Source organism: Bacillus rossius, chromosome 5 (genome assembly GCF_032445375.1).
Source record: "Bacillus rossius redtenbacheri isolate Brsri chromosome 5, Brsri_v3, whole genome shotgun sequence".
Taxonomy (NCBI): domain Eukaryota; kingdom Metazoa; phylum Arthropoda; class Insecta; order Phasmatodea; family Bacillidae; genus Bacillus; species Bacillus rossius.
The window spans coordinates 81824788-81843236 of record NC_086333.1 but is presented as its reverse complement, the minus strand read 5'-3'; the positions used below and the strand labels follow the sequence as shown (position 1 = coordinate 81843236).

The window sequence follows — 18449 nt, the reverse complement described above, 5'->3', positions numbered from 1 at the left end:
CATTACTGGTAAGCACACATTTATGAGTAACGATTTAAAATTGTGCATTAAAATTTAAGCTCAGAAACATTTTGAAGTTAAGCAGTGCTTATTGGGGCCATGCAGATTTCGCGAAAAGATTCCGAGATTAGTTATAAGTTAAAACACTGTAGCATCGCCCTTGTTTTGTGATTGGGTGAATATCTTTCAGGCGCATGTCGATTGTTACAACACCAATCACAGTAATTCAGTGCGGAAGCAAATGCTTCCTGAGTGGCTCGGTCAAAAAAAAGAAACGACTTCTCTCGCAGACGGCCACCAATCACAAGGAAGAATCCTCTGGTGCGGGTGTACCTTGTTGCAATCTAATAGGCGTTCAGATTTATTCGCGAAAATTGTCTGCCACTAGTGATTATGTTAGGTCATCTTGCACCAGTTGCTTTTGCGAGACGTCTTTTGACTCAGGCTGAAAGTGAGCAGCTTCTGTGTTGTTTGAAGTGACCACCGCGGAGTGTGCAGTGGTTGCAGCTGTGGCTACTCGCCCCCGCGGCTCTCGGCTGTGAGCGGGGGACTCGCCTCGCCGCTGGCCTCGGCTGCGGGAGGAGACCAATTCGCTGACGGCCTCGTCCCGTCAGCTCGATGAGAACTCGCGGTCTTCCCCCCAGCCGAGCTCCCCTAGCTGCTCACGCCGGGACACGAACGGGTCGTTACCACAACGCCGAAATACCATAACGTCGAATGTCAAAACTTATCACAACGCCGACAGCTAGAAAACTGCTGTGCACCACAACGCCGAAATAACAACTGAATGAATTTGTGTGTGTTTCTTAAATTTACCTTAACGCGTAAATACCACAATCAAACCTAACTTTACATAACCTAACATAACCTAGAGTAATATAACCTAACCTAACTTAACCTAGCCTATCCTAACCTAACCTAGCCTAACCTAACCTAGTCTAACCAAACCTAGTCTAACCTAGTCTAACCTATCCTAGTCAAACCTAACCTAACCTTTGTGGCAGTCCTGCAATGACATTTTTCGGCGTTGTGGAGCGTCCCCGATACCCGAACCAGCTGCGATGTCTGCCCCATCGCTGCTGAGACACCTCGACCTTCTCTGCTCAGCCCGGAAGCCCTCGAGGTCAGACGGACTCGTCTGCCTCCTCGTGCTCGTCCAGGGGACTCGAGTCAGTCGCGGATGTCGTCAGGTAGTCACTACTCGTACAGACTCAAACCAGCTTCTTAAGGGGCCCGCCTCGTCAGGGGTGTATGTGTGTTAGTGAGGCGGGACTGGCTGGTGCTTCTAGCGCGGTGCCTCCTCTGGACTGGCGCGCAGTCTTCTCGTCGTGCATATGAGCGGTGACCGTTACATTATATGGTGAAGAAATGAAGATAAATGTGTAATGAAAGTCCCTTAAGTGCTTTCAAAAATCTGTACCGGTTGTTTTACGTCTAAAAATTACTCTGAAAACACGCGTTTTAGCCATTTTCACTCTTCTTAAAATACAGTTTGAAAACTTAATTTGATATCAAAAGTACTTTTCGGCCCTCGACGAACTCTTAAATGCTTTTCGTAAGCAGACCCCACCCCTATATCTTGCGAGTAGTTTTGAAATGCTCTGCGCACCGCGTGTGTGCCCGGGTAGGCGAGGGCCCACCCCTGCCGCCACCTTACTCCCTCTTCAACGCTACTAACTCGTCACTCAACTATTAGTGGGCAGCAAGACGGGGAATTTACCCCTGACTTCCCCGCATAATTGCGAGTGATGGGTAACCCACCGGAGCGCATCTTCCTTACCAAAGACACCCGGTCTTTTTCTGGGTCTGGTAGTGTGCCCAGTCCTACCAGACCACTGGGACGGAAGTCCCCACCCTTTTCGGCGTAGCCCCTGTTAGAAAACCAGCGGTACCACGAGGAGGTAGGGGTCGCCTTGTTCCAGAGAGGCTATTTGAGACGCTTCATGGAGCCATTCAGCAGTTATGTTGGAGGCTAGTCCCGGATACTAGGACTCAAAAAATGAGCCCCGACACCTCAAACGACTGCCTTCCTTCTCTCTCAAGGGTGGGCAACGGCAACAAGGCCAGCCTCCCAGCGCAGTGCAAGCAAGGCAAGAGAGTCATAGTTACTCCCGCCTGCATATGTTCCCGGGAGCCTCGGCGCTGGTGACGTCAATGCCAACACCTCAGTAGTGACCCGGCTTCCCCGATGATGACATCTTTCGGTCGGCGCGGTGGGCAGAGTTTCAATGGTCTATCGTAGCGGCGGTGCGGTCTCTCTCGACACTAGGGTTTGTTTCACCCTTTCAGGGCCAACGGTTTTTATAACTAAGGTCCGGAAAAATTCGCGAATTCATTTCGTGATACGCTAAAATACAAATAGTCATACCTCAGTGCTGCCTCTGCTATTTGCTCACAGCTCACCTGGATGACTCTGGGCCGATGAGAAACAACCAACCAAAGCTTTATCGAATCACAGGCTGCTACGTTGGGACGTCTCACAAGACAGCAGCCAATGATTGGGTGATATTTGACCGAGTGTACGCAGAACTATGGAGTTCATCCTGCAGGTCATTGAATCCGCGAATTTTTCCGGTCCCTATTTATAACAGAGAATATTATTTCTTCCGCTCGTCCAAGCTGTGCGGAAAGCATCCGTGCCGGGTTGAAATGAACGCGAACGTTCTTATTCACCCTCACTCCAGCTTCGCGGATCGCCTAACCCACAGGAGGGACTCTCTCACTGGGAGTACTGCGGGTTGCGTCCATCCAGGGGTGTGACGAAACACACTGTACGTCGCGGAGAAAAAAAAAGAGTAATGGGTGGGTAGAAAACACAAGTTACAATTGGATATAGTTTGCTAGTTTCTGATATTTTTGTATCAATCTCTTGAAAACTAAGAAGACAGAGCTAAGTCGAGAGTGGTCCAGCACTTATAAGCAGCCGGGTTGGTTTTCTGGTTGACACATCTTTATTTTATTTTTCTATTGTTTCCTTAAAATGATAGAGGAATATTGTAAAATATTCCCTACCAAAGACCTTGAGTTAATTTATTATCTATATGAACATTTACTTTGTTCATTGCCAGTATGTTACATATATATAAATAATATCTCAGAACTGAAAGTCTAACCGAGAACAGTTGACAAGCAGATTAAAAATGGTTATGAGTAATTTTAAAATAAACTGGTTAATGTTTTAGTTGTCTATATATTTTTTTCAAAAGTTACAAAATCCCCACTCTGCAGCAAATGATTAAATAACGCGAATACTTTTTAAACGTAACTATAAATTACCCAAATTAAAAAAAATCAAAATAAATTCTAACGAGCTCTACTTTAACCAAAAGGTAATTTAAAAAAGTTTAATATGATGAAAAACATTTACGTTTTCTGGTCTAAAATGGCCTAAAGTGGTTCGCATGACTGACTCCAGCCTTTCAAGTGAACTAAACTACTGGTTTACTGAAAACTATAAAGAAAGCATATAAATATATTTTATTCAAACAAAGTCTTACTAACACCGTAAAATTTCCTCAATAACATAAAATACTTTCATTCAACAAATATGGGTTAAAAACTTTATTCCCTATAAACGTTTGGTACATCGCAGAAAAAAAACGAAGTTAAAGGTAAATTACATAAATGTATGGTAAAACGTACGAAAAAGTTCTCATTGTGTTATTTATTTTTATCTAACTGTTTTCGTAAAATGATAGTATCAAAATTTACATTGCAATACGTGAACGCCTGGGAGGTTTGCAGCTAGCACTACACCCAATACACGAGAGCTGCTAGTAATCAGGCGCAATGTTTCTTAAGTGCGGTACATTGCTAGAGACCTGAAAAATTCGCGCATTCATTTCACGATAGGCTAGAATACAAAAAGTTTGCATTTTTTCTGCTTCGGTGATTGGACCACAGTATATCTGAAGGACTTTGGAGCTATGGAAAAATGTAAACAAAAGAAGTATCGAATCACCAGCATCCCAGTTAACAGGTGCCACGAGTCAGTAACCAATGAGCAGATGCAATTCTCCCGAGTGCATAGAGGATCATGGAGTCCATCCTACAGGTAATTGAAATCGCGAATTTTTCCGGTCTCTATACATTGCTATGATAGTATTTAAAAATATATTAATAATAAAATTTATAAAATGCTAACGGGCCTAAATGCACAATAACTTAAAACAAAAATATGCACACGTACCTAATATAAAATATTTAAACTGTAAAATGATTTGTATTTTAATTTATGTATATATAATTGCTTTTTTAAATTGAAAAATATAACTGGGTTGAGAAATTATGATTTCAAAAATATTTCGTTGGTCTGTAAGCAATAGGTATGTGTGTTAGTAAATGACTACAATTTATGTAAGTATTTAGATTAAATATTTAAAAATTACCTTCGCAAACAATTTTGTAAATTTTTGTCAACTCTAAATGATAAAATAAAAATAAAGTATTTATATTTGTTCTTTTTGTAATTTATTTTTATCGTGGCAATAGCTGTATTTTAAAACAATTAAATATAGTTCACTAACAATAAGTTTGTAAATATTATGTAATATTTGTAAGTATTTGACATAATAGTTCAATTCAAAGTCACGAGTAGGAAAATTTTTCAGCATAGGAATACACTTGATTGGATTTCCAGTTTCAAACAAAACTCGATATTTTTTTTGCAATTTTGTAAGACATAAATTATTTAAAATGGTTAAAAAATTTATACAAATTTTAAGTTAATGATATTGTATGTATAAGTTATTGTTCATAGTGATATGATAAAATTTGAACGTTTTGTAACCGAAACTGACAAACACAGTTGTAACAAACACTATAGCACAGTTCTAGTATTCACATTTCTACAGTCGGTCGAATGTAATCTGAAGTAAAACTTAACTCCTATACAGTAAGAGTTCATTCAAACATTCATTCTTCTAATTTACTGTGCACTGTTCAAAAGCACAAGCAAAATGCCATCTTTTGAAAGAAGAACCATATTCCACTCAACTCTTTGATACAGCCATGTGGTTATCTGTAAACTTTGAGAAAGCGTTGAAAATATATTTCTTTTGAGTACACACGGAGAAATAACACATTAAAAAGTACATTTTTAAAAACTTAAAAACACTTCTGAAGGTAAATGAAGTAAATAATTTAATAAATATATGTAATGTTTGCTGAAGCGTTTATGTCAAGTTTTGATTCAAAAAACATTTTTGACGTGAATACGTCTTTAAAATTGCTTTCATAATGGGAGGCAATTAAAAAAAAAAAACGAATGATAACAAAATCGGGGGATAAAGTTTGGTGTTGCAGCTACATATCTATCATTTCCATCCAATATTTAATCACACCACTGGATAGCTAAAGGATCAGGGAATTCGTTACGCCAAGTGAGGACTGTGGGGCATCGCGCGCGGTGGAAGGGGAAGCGCCGCCATTTTGAGCTCATTTTGCTGCGTTTTGAGATTTCCATTTAGTGTAACTTTTGACTCGGAGAAGCTAAGATGTTCGTTTGAGTTTCAATCGTCTGCTCTCGTCAGAATCTATCGATTGCATATATAAAACATTAGTGTAGAATAGTTATATTTAAGGACCGGAAAAATTCGCGGTTTCGATGGCCTTCAGGATAGACTGCACATTCCCCTGTACACTCGGGCAAATAACGCAAGTTCATTGGCTGCTGACTTGTAAGTCGTCTCAGCTGGTTTGTACGTGATTCGTTCCTTCTTTGGTTGAGGGTTTATAACTGGTTGAGATTCATCCAGATGAACAGTGAGCCAATAGCAAAATCATTATAAAGGTATATGTATTTGAATTCTAGCCAATCGCCGAATGAATACGTGAATTATTCCGGTCTCTAGTTGTAGTGAATATATATGGTGTCAAAATTAAAATAAAATTATTATCTGTTACGTACACGTATTCACGCACAACACACGGCCGTGTCCACGACACAGCCACACCCCATTTTTGTTTGTCTGTCGCTTATCTATGCTTGGATCTTGACATGGAAGTCTTTGTTGTGCAGTATTTGCGGTGCTCGGATTGGCCGGCCGTCCGGGGACGCAGACGAGGGCGCAGACGTGACGTCACAGACTGCGGCGGCGCAGAGGCAGGCGGGTCGCAGCGCCGCCCTCGGCTAGAAGGCGATGTGTGGATCGCTCAAGTCGCGGCGCGCTCCAGCGAACGCAATTGCTTGCGCGCGTTCTCTGATGATCACGATTTTTTTGACGTGACACGTAGCCGAGAGCCGTGTAGTGGCTGTTAGGAAAATATCGCCCTTCTTCAGTGTATACCCGAAAATGGAAGGTGAAGGTGGCAGCTCGCAGAGGCGCGGTAAAGTGATACATAGCGGAGAGCGGGAAATAATAAAAACCGTGATGCAGTTTTGTGATGAAGAAGCGAAAAATAAATGTCTTCTCAAGCCTTTACAGAGACCGATGGCAAGAGCAGCGAAGTACACGGGTATGAGTTAACGGTCCATAGTCAAGATTCGTAAAGTCAGCTAAGAACGACCACATGACCCACAGAAATCGCCAGGAAAAAACAGGTATTTTATTTATTTAATAAACAATAAATAACTTTGAGAACACAATGAATTGAGAAGCATAGTTTTAAATTGATTTCACATACTAAATGACCTAGTTTTCCAAAATAAATCGTGTCTGGTTTTCGCTAGTTACTGAGTTAGCAACATTTCAATTAATTTTGATTAGCATAATAATTAGCAGACACCGTAAGTATATTTGACGGAACAAAGTAAAACGTTGCAGGTTTAGATAATAGTTTGTTAATTTTCCTGACAGATGAGTACAAATTTTCGAGCACAACCACTGCAATTTACACAATGTTACACTTATGTAGTACAAGTACAAATCATAGGATTTCTCACTTTTGGTTTGGTAACCCAGCACTGTTAGCCAAAGGCCTTACCGCCCTGGGGCCCCCACGGACGTGGATACAGACTTACATAGTGTAGGAAGTCACGCGCCGAATGTTTTCTGTGCTGCGAGTACAAACCTGGCCGCTGACCTTGACAATGATGTATCGCTTTCTCTTCGCCCTCCCCTTTACCACAGACAGGACTAGGGAGCTCAGACGCCAAGTTATCTGCCGGGCACAGTACAAATCGAATTAAGATGATATATGTATGAAGGACACAGTGTTCGTTATAAAGTGTAATGGGAATCACATGTCAACTGTTAATAATCTTAAAATAAAAATGGCTGACCTACAAGCTTACCTGCTGAATTTCAAGAAACTAGCGACGGAAGCTTTTATTTGTGTAATAGTTAATAGTGGTTAGTTTGTAATATAAAAAGTAATATTTCAGCTGCATCGGCAGTAGTTTTCTGTGAGCCTGAAGCACGTACCAGTATGGAAATGTGTCAATTAAGGCCACGTACGAGTTGCGGGAAACTGTAATAAGCACGCGGAGTCCGCTAAGTCTTTACGCAAAGTGCGCACGGATCGAAGGTTCTTTGCCACACTGATGCAACTGCGTCCTTCGCCTTTCAGCCGAGAGCTAAGTGGCTTCGAGAGGTGCAGACCACAGTAGACTTGCATGCCGTTCTCGCCGTCAGCGCGGCTCCTATTGGTGGACTCGGCAGCACTCCTCGGCGGAGAACCAACCAGGTACTCGCTGACGAGAGACGCTCCACAGCGGACAGCGACTGTGGCTGGAGACTGCACTCTGAGACAAAATTAAAGGGAAAAAAGAGGGGGTTGTCTGTAAAGTTGGTTTACGGAAGATAATTTTACGTGATAACGTCATGAAAAAACATTTATGAAAAATTGCATACTTTTTAATTTTCAAATATTATTTACAGTTTTTGCAAATTTAATTTAAATATATTTTTTAAATTTATCACTAACAATTGGTTAAAAAGCCCGCCTTAACCTGTTTGATATTATAGAAGATTTTCTCGCACGGTGGTTGGCCGGTTCTTGCACGTCCGGTTCAGGCGGAACATGAAAATTTTTCGTGCTTACAACCGGCGTTCATCGATTTATAAGACGTTATCACGTCAAAAAATGCGTGCCTGTTCTTTATTTACGTGCGTTAGAAATTATACTTACTTGGCGTAATAAATGTTTTTAAATTTAATTTTGCATGCTCATGATAAATAGGAATAAATACTGAAGTTATCTAAATATGGTTGGTAAAGTATAAATACAACAAAATAAAAAAAATCTATATACACTCTGTATTAAATATTGACATAAATACGCGTTTAAAATTAATTATATAATTTAATAAAACAAAGGAAATAATTTGAACTAAAAATTCAAAATCAATAAATAAGCTGAATGTTACCATTAATTAATTTTAATTATTTACTAAATAATATTGCAATAATTTGTAGTGAAAATGAATCATACATGCGGGAATATAGCCTCGCTTATATAAATACACTTGTAAATACGCTTGAAAAATTTATAAACACAATTTTATCACCAATATTTACAATAAATGAAGGGTGTTTTTGATGTGGACTAAAGTAGAAGATTTAAAAAGCACATATAGGATTTTTATTTGTATGTAGTTGATTTTTTTTTTTCATCCTGTGAAAATTTCTTTGCATGTTGCGCGCGGAACGTAAAAATTCAATCCCATATTTCTTTTTTATAGCGCGTTTAGAGAAATGTAACTTATATTAAACTCCGCCGAGCAGACGATTGCCTGAGCTGGACCATTTCTGCCACCAGAAGCGCTGTCCGTGTCCGACAAGAAGCCACTGTCTGGGCTCTCGCCTCGCGGACCGCAGTTCGTTATTTAACAAAACCTTCCCCCCCCCCTTCTCTTTCTCACCCTCCCCTCACTTCTCCTCCCTCTCCAAACAGAAGGAAGCGCGCTGTCATCTTGGCCTCTGTCGGCAACACGATTTCGGAGAAGTTTGGTTGTTCATTAGTCAACCCGGCGTGAGCCGAAGATAAAACTCATTGTTTTTAATGAGCTTCAAAATTGTTGCTGGTATCATCTCCGGGTTGGAACATATAAAAAAAAAACAACGGGAAAAAAATATTGCAGGCCCATGTGTGTAAGGAAGATAAACTGCTATGGTTGAGACCATGTACTTTTCGCGAAAATATAAGCTAAAATGTTTGTAGCATTGGTTGGTTTTGGTTTTATTTCAGGCACATGTCTGCTGTCAGAAAACCAATCATAGCCATCCAGTGGAGAAGTAAACGCGTCCTGAGTGGCCCGGTCAAATATGTATCTCTTGCAGACGGCCGCCAATCACAAGGGAACAATCGCTAGAACGGGCACACCTTATTGCAGTCTAATGAGTAAGCAAGATATTTTGAAAACAAAAATGCTTGCATTTAGTTGTGAGTAGAGACCTTCAAAATTTGCGGTTTCGATGGCCTTCATGATAGACTGCACATACCCCTGTACACTCGGGCAAATAACGCAAGTTCATTGGCTGCCGACTTGTAAGTCGTCTCGGCTGGTTTGTCTGTGATTCGATCCTTCTTTGGTTGAGGGTTTATAATTGGTTGAGATTCGTCCAGATGAACAGTAAGCCAATATCAAAATTATCTAAGAGGTATATGTGTTTGAATTCTATCATATCACCGAATGAATCAGCGAATTTTGCAGGTCTCTAGCAATGAGTTAGTCAATCAAATATACTTTGGAATCGAGCTAAGAATATAAAAGAAAAAAAAACCGAATAATAATTGGCTCTACAGCAGGCTGCCGTCTTTTTTTCCAGTGTCTAGACGCCAGACAATAAAAAAAAGAGGGTTGTCTGTAAAGTCGGTTTACGGACGATAATTTTACGTGATAATGTCATAAGAAAACATTGATGAAAAATTACATATTTTTTAATTTTCAAATATTATTTACAGTTTTTGCAAATTTAATTTAAATAATTTGTTTAAATATAATCACGAACAGTTAGTTAAAAAGAGCGCCTTAACCTGTTTGATATTATAGAAGATTTTCTCGCACGGTGGTTGGCCGGTTTCTTGCACGCTCGTCTCAGGCCGAACGTGACAATGAGTCATGCTTTTTCCGTGCGTGCAGCCGGCGTTCATCGATTTATAAGTAGGGACTGGAAAAATTCGCGGTTTCAATGACCACTAGGATAGACTCCACGATTCAATATGTACTCAGGCAACTATCACCTGGTCATTGGCTACCGACTCGGGACACCTGTTTACTGCGATTCTTATGATTCGATACTTCTTTTGTTGAGTGTTTGCCATTGGCTCAGAGTCCTTCAGGTAGATTACGGTCCAATCACTGACGCAGCATTAAGCTAAACGAGTTTGGGTTCCAGCCTGTCTCGAAAGGAATCCACGAATTTTTAAAGTCTCTATTTATAAGACGTTATCACGTCAAAAAATCTTTTTAGTCACTGTGGAAATACAAGGATATTTCTAAGAACCTCTCAGGAGTTTATGTGCCATTTTACTGCTAACCGCCATTGAAGATGTCTGCTGCAAGGCACGCCGAAACGCCGGGCATGAGAGCAGATGTCTCATTCCTACAAGACGTGACGCTGCGGTCTAAGAAGTTATGTTGTACGATGGAGTAAGTGTGACGCAACAACTTCCTTACATGCATGCAGCGTGTAACACCATGCTCAAGCAAGAATCGGCATTACGCGCGGGTCGATGTTATTAGCTAGTACCTACTTTTAAATAAGTAGTTTCCAAAGCATTTGACCTGAATGTTGTAGGAGCGAGTTTCTGCCTAGCAGTGAGTGGTATCTTAATTAAACTACACTTCATATGATCTGAGATTTTTTTTTTTTGTAATAAGTATTTGCGTTTCATAAGTACGTATTTTTCCTCCGGCGTAAAAAAAAACATTCGTGGAAAAAGGTTTACTTGGTCAATGAAGTGTAGTTTGCTATTTAAATGATGGCACTTGGATAAAACCTTGCATCACTGCCTAGAGGCATAGTTTTTAATGAACTTTTCTTAGGATCGCTGACGTCACTTGGTTTCTTGTGCGCGCTGGAACCAGTTTCGCTGGCGCCATTAAGTGTCTGCGCGTGTCCGGAGCGGCGCAGACCGGCGCATACCGGCGCAGACCGGCGCAGACCGGCGGAAGAGAGGACAAACCTCGTCTGTGACAGCGGTCTGCGTCAGCGGACACTGAGAAGAAGCTCGCTTACAGCTACTGCTAGCTGACAAACAAAACTCCGTCGTACAACATAAAATATAATGATCACTGTGATTATAACTTATAAGTTTAATTTTGTTTTGTTTTGACTATTTACCACATTAATCGTACATTAGTAAAGTATTTCCGTAGTCAAATTTTGTTTTGAAAGGTCATTGATACAAACGAAAAGATTTTGGAATTTATACGTAATGTGAAAGGAATTTGTTTTATGGTTATCGGGTACTTTATCTTCAAGCGAAGGGTATCAGTAACAAGAAACTTATAAAATATAGGAAAATAAAACTATAATATTGAAATGTTTTGAAAAAAGGTAATTTGGTTGTAAATTTACAGTTATAGTTACTAGACTGATAAAGACCTTCCGTAAGTTACCTGTTTGTTTCCTGTGTGGACACTAGACATACAGGATAGCTGGAAAATCTCTCAAGCTACGGAAAAATACAGTTTTTGTTTTCGCGCGTTGGTGTTTTTCCGCAACGTAACATGGGATTTCTTCAAACTGCGTCACACACGTGGGCAGTCTTCATTCGGCTGCAACATGCTTGGGACTGTGTTTTGTACCAGACTGTATTTTCCCAAGGACTCAGCGTGCTTTTACAACGTGATTATCACTCAGCTTTGAAAATTTTATCGCAAAACCGGTTCAGCGAGACTTCTACACAATGAAGAAGCAGACTCACTTTGTCAGTTGTCTTGTGAAATGTTGAAGTTGCTCCGGTGTTCTCGCTGTTCTATTGCTGTTCTCTACCTGGCGTGTCCTCCTTGGATTTTGGAAATCTTTGGTGGACGCTGTCACCAGTAATAGCTCCGTCACCAACAACGGAATTACGTTTTCTCTTCTCGACCATATCGTAACATGACTCAATAGACATCGTTACTAAAAGCTCAATGAAGATGACAAAGATGGTTGATGATCATGGAATAGTCGACATGGAAACTGACTGAGATATACAGTTATTGCTCAGGCTGAAAAAAAAATACGTGGAAATTTGTTGAGAAAGTATATTTCAAATTGATATAATCTTCTGCAGAATGTTGGATAAGTGTGAAAAAACCTCCACCTTTGAATATACGGAGAAAAGATTCCACGAAGAAATATTTTTTTTCCAAACCAGTGATTTATCAAACCTATAGTACCAGTAGTTTACAACCAGGAGTTTTTAAGATATGGACGGATGGGTCAAACTAAAAACTGTTTTAATCTAGGCTGGGTCCTCCAGTAACTCTAAGTGAAGTCTGAAACCATAGCTGTGGGGCTAATATAAAACCCAAGTAAATTATTGCTTGATAAATTAAATTAAGCCGTACCTTAAAGTGAACACACATTCCTACCCAATGGGGCGATTGCTGGCACGTTAAAATGCGATGAACGTCACAGCTGCGACATAGTCGTTGGTGACGTCATTACTAGAGACCTGCAAAATTGGCGATTTCAAATCCCTAAAGGATAGACTCCATGATCCTCTATGCACTCGTCCAAATTACTTCTGCTGATTGGTTACCGACTCGTAACACCTGTTGACTGGAATGATCGTGATTAGCTAATTCTTCTGTTAAAGATTTTTCATTGGCCCAGTGTCCTTCAGATAAACTGTGGCCCAATCACTGAAGCAAAATAATGACAAAAGTATATGGACGGTATCCTATCACGAAATGAATCCGCGAATTTTACAAGTCTCTAGTCATTACAAATGGCCGTCATCCTGTCAGACGCATGTTTCAGTCACTAAACGCATGTCAGTCACTCTCAGTATGAGCTTAACCAATGTGACAGCTTGTGACATGTGAATCGCGTTAGGTATATGAAGCATATCCTCACACAATATACGCTATCAAGCTTAAAATGGCCGGATTAACGATAAACGTTCGACTAAAAATGCGGGAAAAAATGTTTTCCAATAGTCTAATTTATAATTATAGTGACAACCTCAAAATCCATTAAAAATATATATTCCTCTACATTCGTATCGTCTATGGTAAGCAAATACAAAACAATTCATGTAGTACAACAGCTTGTAATTGCAGTAAATAATCTTCAATAGCTGACTGTGCCGACACAGGTGTGCTGACGCTAGCGGGCTGAGACAGATAGGTTATCGAAGGTGAGCTGACGCAGGTAGGCTTTCGCAGGTGGGCTGTCGCATACGGGATGACGCAGGAGGGCTATCGCAGGCGGGCTGACTCAGGCGTGCTGACGCAATTCGGCTGACGTAGGTTGGCTGACGCAGGTTGGCTGGCGTAGGTGGGCTGTCGCAGGCGGGCTGACTCAGGCGTGCTAACGCAATTCGGCTGACGTAGGTTGGCTGACGTAGGTAGGCTTTCGCAGGTGGGCTGTCGCATACGGGATGACGCAGGAGGGCTATCGCAGGCGGGCTGACTCAGGCGTGCTGACGCACTTCGGCTGACGTAGGTTGGCTGACGCAGGTTGGCTGGCATAGGTGGGCTGTCGCAGGCGGGCTGACTCAGGCGTGCTAACGCAATTCGGCTGAAGCAGGTTGGCTGACGCAGGTAGGCTGGCGTAAGTGGGCTGTCGCAGGTGGGCTGTCGCAGGCGGGCTGACTCAGGCGTGCTAACGCAATTCAGCTGAAGCAGGTTGGCTGACGCAGGTAGGCTGGCGTAAGTGGGCTGTCGCAGGTGGGCTGTCGCAGGCGGGCTGACTCAGGCGTGCTAACGCAATTCGGCTGAAGCAGGTTGACTGACGCAGGTAGGCTGGCGTAGGTGGGCTGTCGCAGGCGGGCTGACTCAGACGTGCTAACGCAATTCGGCTGAAGCAGGTTGACTGACGCAGGTAGGCTGGCGTAGGTGGGCTGTCGCAGGTGGGCTGTCGCAGGCGGGCTAACTCAGGCGTGCTGACGCAATTCGGCTGACGTAGGTTGGCTGACGCAGGTTGGCTGGCGTAGGTGGACTGTCGCAGGCGGGCTGACTCAGACGTGCTTACGCAATTCGGCTGAAGCAGGTTGACTGACGCAGGTAGGCTGGCGTAGGTGGGCTGTCGCAGGTGGGCTGTCACAGGCGGGCTGACTTAGGCGTGCTAACGTAATTCGGCTGACGTAGGTTGGCTGACGCAGGTTGGCTGGCGTAGGTGGACTGTCGCAGGCGGGCTGACTCAGACGTGCTAACGCAATTCGGCTGAAGCAGGTTGACTGACGCAGGTAGGCTGGCGTAGGTGGGCTGTCGCAGGCGGGCTAACTCAGGCGTGCTGACGCAATTCGGCTGACGCAGGTTGGCTGACGCAGGTAGGCTGGCGTAAGTGGGCTGTCGCAGGTGGGCTGTCGCAGGCGGGCTGACTCAGGCGTGCTGACGCAATTCGGCTGACGCAGGTTGGCTTACGCAGGTAGGCTGGCGTAAGTGGGCTGTTGCAGGCTGGCTGTTGCAGGCGGGCTGACTCAGGCGTGCTAACGCAATTCGGCTGAAGCAGGTTGGCTGACGCAGGTAGGCTGGCGTAAGTGGGCTGTCGCAGGTGGGCTGTCGCAGGCGGGCTGACTCAGGCGTGCTGACGCAATTCGGCTGACGCAGTTTGGCTTACGCAGGTAGGCTGGCGTAAGTGGGCTGTTGCAGGCTGGCTGTTGCAGGCGGGCTGACTCAGGCGTGCTAACGCAATTCGGCTGAAGCAGGTTGGCTGACGCAGGTAGGCTGGCGTAAGTGGGCTGTCGCAGGTGGGCTGTCGCAGGCGGGCTGACTCAGGCGTGCTGACGCAATTCGGCTGACGCAGGTTGGCTTACGCAGGTAGGCTGGCGTAAGTGGGCTGTTGCAGGCTGGCTGTTGCAGGCGGGCTGACTCAGGCGTGCTAACGTAATTCGGCTGAAGCAGGTTGGCTGACGTAGGTAGGCTGGCGTAAGTGGGCTGTCGCAGGTGGGCTGTCGCAGGTGGGCTGACTCAGGCGTGCTAACACAATTCAGCTGATGCACGTTGGCTGACGCAAGTTGGCTGGCGTAGGTGGACTGTCGCAGGCGGGCTGATTCAGACGTGCTAACGCAATTCGGCTGAAGCAGGTTGACTGACGCAGGTAGGCTGGCGTAGGTGGGCTGTCGCAGGCGGGCTAACTCAGGCGTGCTGACGCAATTCGGCTAACGCAGGTTGGCTTACGCAGGTAGGCTGGCGTAAGTGGGCTGTTGCAGGCTGGCTGTTGCAGGCGGGCTGACTCAGGCGTGCTAACACAATTCGGTTGACGCAGGTTGGCTGACGCAGGTTGGCTGGCTTAGGTGGGCTGTCGCAGGCGGACTGACTCAGACGTGCTAACGCAATTCGACTGAAGCAGGTTTGTTGATGCAGGTAGGCTGGCGTAGGTGGGCTGTCGCAGACGTGATGACGCAGGAGAGCTGACACCGGGAACACGCGGCACCGCGTGTGTTTCGCTTACATTCTGGGCGAGTCATTTAAATGTTTCCGCAAACACTTCTTAATGCCACAACTAAGCAAGTAAAATTATTATTAGTTAAAATTTTTTTAGCAATATATGATGTAAGACTTTTTTATGTTAATAAAATAATTATAACAGTGAAGAAACCTTATTAAGTCATTGCACTTGAGTTTTGCGTATATTTTATAATACGAAATTAAATTCAACTAAATAGCATATATATATTTTTATATTATATTGTGCTGTTAAATATAACAACTAAGCATTCCAAATTGAGGCGTGTTATTTGTCTATTATTTATTGTTTTCCTTTTATTAAAATATAGCTAGATATCACTTTGTGTTTCTTAAAAATTAAAAATGTTTTAATTGAAAGATAAAAAAAATGATTACAGCACTTATTTAGTGTGTACATGCCGTAATAATTTTGCTTGCAGCGACTCAAACGTTTCTGCGTGTTGTTTGCAAAGACGGTGGCTTTTTTAATCGGCAGCCGTGAGTTCTCGCCGGGCAGGTCGAGGAGGTAGTTGCGGAACAGCCTGTACTCGACCTTGGGGAGGCGCCGGGACGCCCGCCGCCATTAAGGCACCCGTCCGCCTCCAGCGCCGCCGCCCGCTGAAGCCCGGCTCAGGGTTTCTGCCCTCCGCACCTCAGCGAACCCTCGCCGAGTGTCTTCTTGCGGTCAGCACGACACTGCTGGCTGAAGCGTGTGGTCAGTTCCAACAGGTGTACAACAAGCATTGTTCCGGATAGTTTCTTTGTGCAGTTGACGACAAAATAGCTACCAGAAGTCGTTTAAAAATTCTCTGGTATTCCCGTGTCGCGCTTAACGCATTTTTTTATCGAACTGACCACGAGGTGATGCCGGCAGATATTCCTGTTACTTTGAGGTTCCATCCCAACTACGATTTCTAGTTATTTTTCCTTCACTATTCTAGAGGTAGATTTTTTTGAAAATGGGTGAACAGAAGTTAAGTTCTATGCTTGTATGCATTACCTACTTGTGGAAATAGAGAAAACCCCACCCTTAAAGTTTAACATAACACAAATAATTTTTTTGTATGTATGAGTCAACATCTTTTCCCAAATAGGAAAAAAATAGTGTGGCACATCGAATGACGAGGTTCGCAAAGAAAATAACCACAATGTGCAATCCTTTTATAGTAAAACATGGAGTCTTTTTTCGAATAAAGTTATGAAAATAAAAAAAAGGAACTTAACACGGCCGGGTTCTTGTTTTATTATTATTAATTCTGTCGAAATGATGTATGAAAAGGTTTTTTTTTTCCAAAAATAGACCTTCAAAGTGAAAGTAAATATCAGCAATATACGTTACTTGCCAGACGTTTAAATGTGAAAGGTGACGTGAAAAAACAGAGTTATAATTCTGACTCTGAAGTAGAGCGAGTAGTAGGTTGGAAGTTTTCCTGGAAAGTTCTGCAGGAAAGTCATTTAACAGGTCATCCATGTATCTAGAAAAAGAATTGATGTCATTGTTGGTAAGGTGACAAGTTAAACCTTTGTAGAAAAAAAGAGGTAACATGCTAACTAGCCTGATAAAAATAATGCAAATATGAATAAATTGCTATTTCATATTTTCAGACTATATTTTCAGACTCCATATAAAATTCACAACGGTCAGCAAAAGTCTGAACGCTTATGTTTTGAAAATTACAATCTACTGTTTTTGAACTGTTACAGAAATTTCAGACTGACTTTTTGGAAACTACAATGGAGGAAATTAAATATGTCTTACAAAAACCTACTATGATAAATTCATAACTTTTCCAACCTCAGCTTCAGCAAACCAAAATCAGACGCTTCAAGTAAAATAATACATTTTCTCACTCTATATTATATTATGTCTATTTATTTAGTAAAACCGTTTGTTATTAATCACATACGTTTCTTACGGAATAGAAAACAAAGACATGTTAGAAGTTAAGGGGCCCGTCTACTCAGGGTGTATCTGTGTCAGTGAGGCAGGATGATAAATGCGACGCACGCTGGTGCTTCTAGCGTGGTATCGCCTCTAAGCACAAGGCTGTGAACTGGCGCGCAATCTTCTTCGTGCATATGGGAACTATGGAGTTTGAGCGGTGACCGTATGGCATATAAATGAATATAAAGGTGTACTGCGAGTTCCTTAAGTTTGTGACTGTGTGTATTGGTCACGAGACGTTTCGTGTTAATTTTCTATTTTAAAAACATTCGAGGACACGAGAGAAACATAACCTTAACTGTTTACCATGTAGAATCATCATCTTGTGACATCAAAAGTCATAGATGTGTGCTATTTAGGACAGTACCCTTCAAGCAAAATCATGAAAGTTTCTTCCCAAAACAGCTTCAACCTCAGGGGTACCAACCAAGATCTTAGCAACAAGAATACCACCGGAAGACTCGCCTGTGTGTCGATTGTTTGGACTAAAGTGAAGAACCTTCTAGAACTTTCTGTAACCGCCCCAGACTATCTGTTTCATCCTAGAGAGTTTGAGAGTCAATGGGAGGGGGAGAGGTAGGATTTTAGGGTGCAAATACTCTGGGCCTTTAGGTAATAAATACTCCGGGCTTTAAGGTAACAAATACTCCGGGCTTTTAGGTATTTCAGTATGGAGCAGCATGGACCATCAAGACGACGACGCCACCATAATTCATTGACATCGGAGAGAGAAGAGGTTATTGGACAACTAAGAATAATTTTCGTGTTCGGTATTTTCATTAACGGCTAATAATTAAATAATAATAATTAATAATCCCTAGTGATAAGGGAACAGGGGGTGTGGTGGGAGCAGCCTGTCGCCTCGGCCGGGTCTCCTTGGGACGTGCTGAGGTCAGCGCGCCTTGCACACCCGGGCATGCGCCCCGCTTCCGGCCGCCCCACGCGTGACGTCAGCCCCAGGGACACCTCCCCCCCCCCCTCACCCAGCGGTCTGCCGGCCGCGACGAGCGCCAT

General features: G+C 42.9%; 1 protein-coding gene across 1 annotated transcript; it reads right to left on the bottom strand.

Moving 5' to 3' along the window:
• Window positions 1-513: 513 nt before the first annotated feature.
• Window positions 514-18449, bottom strand: LOC134532322 (salivary glue protein Sgs-4-like). Its single transcript, XM_063368741.1, has 4 exons — window positions 18419-18449; window positions 14185-14403; window positions 13531-13773; window positions 514-572 (listed from the first exon to the last, which is right to left on the bottom strand). Exons 1-4 carry the CDS (start codon window positions 18447-18449, stop codon window positions 514-516), a joined length of 552 nt encoding a protein of 183 aa, XP_063224811.1.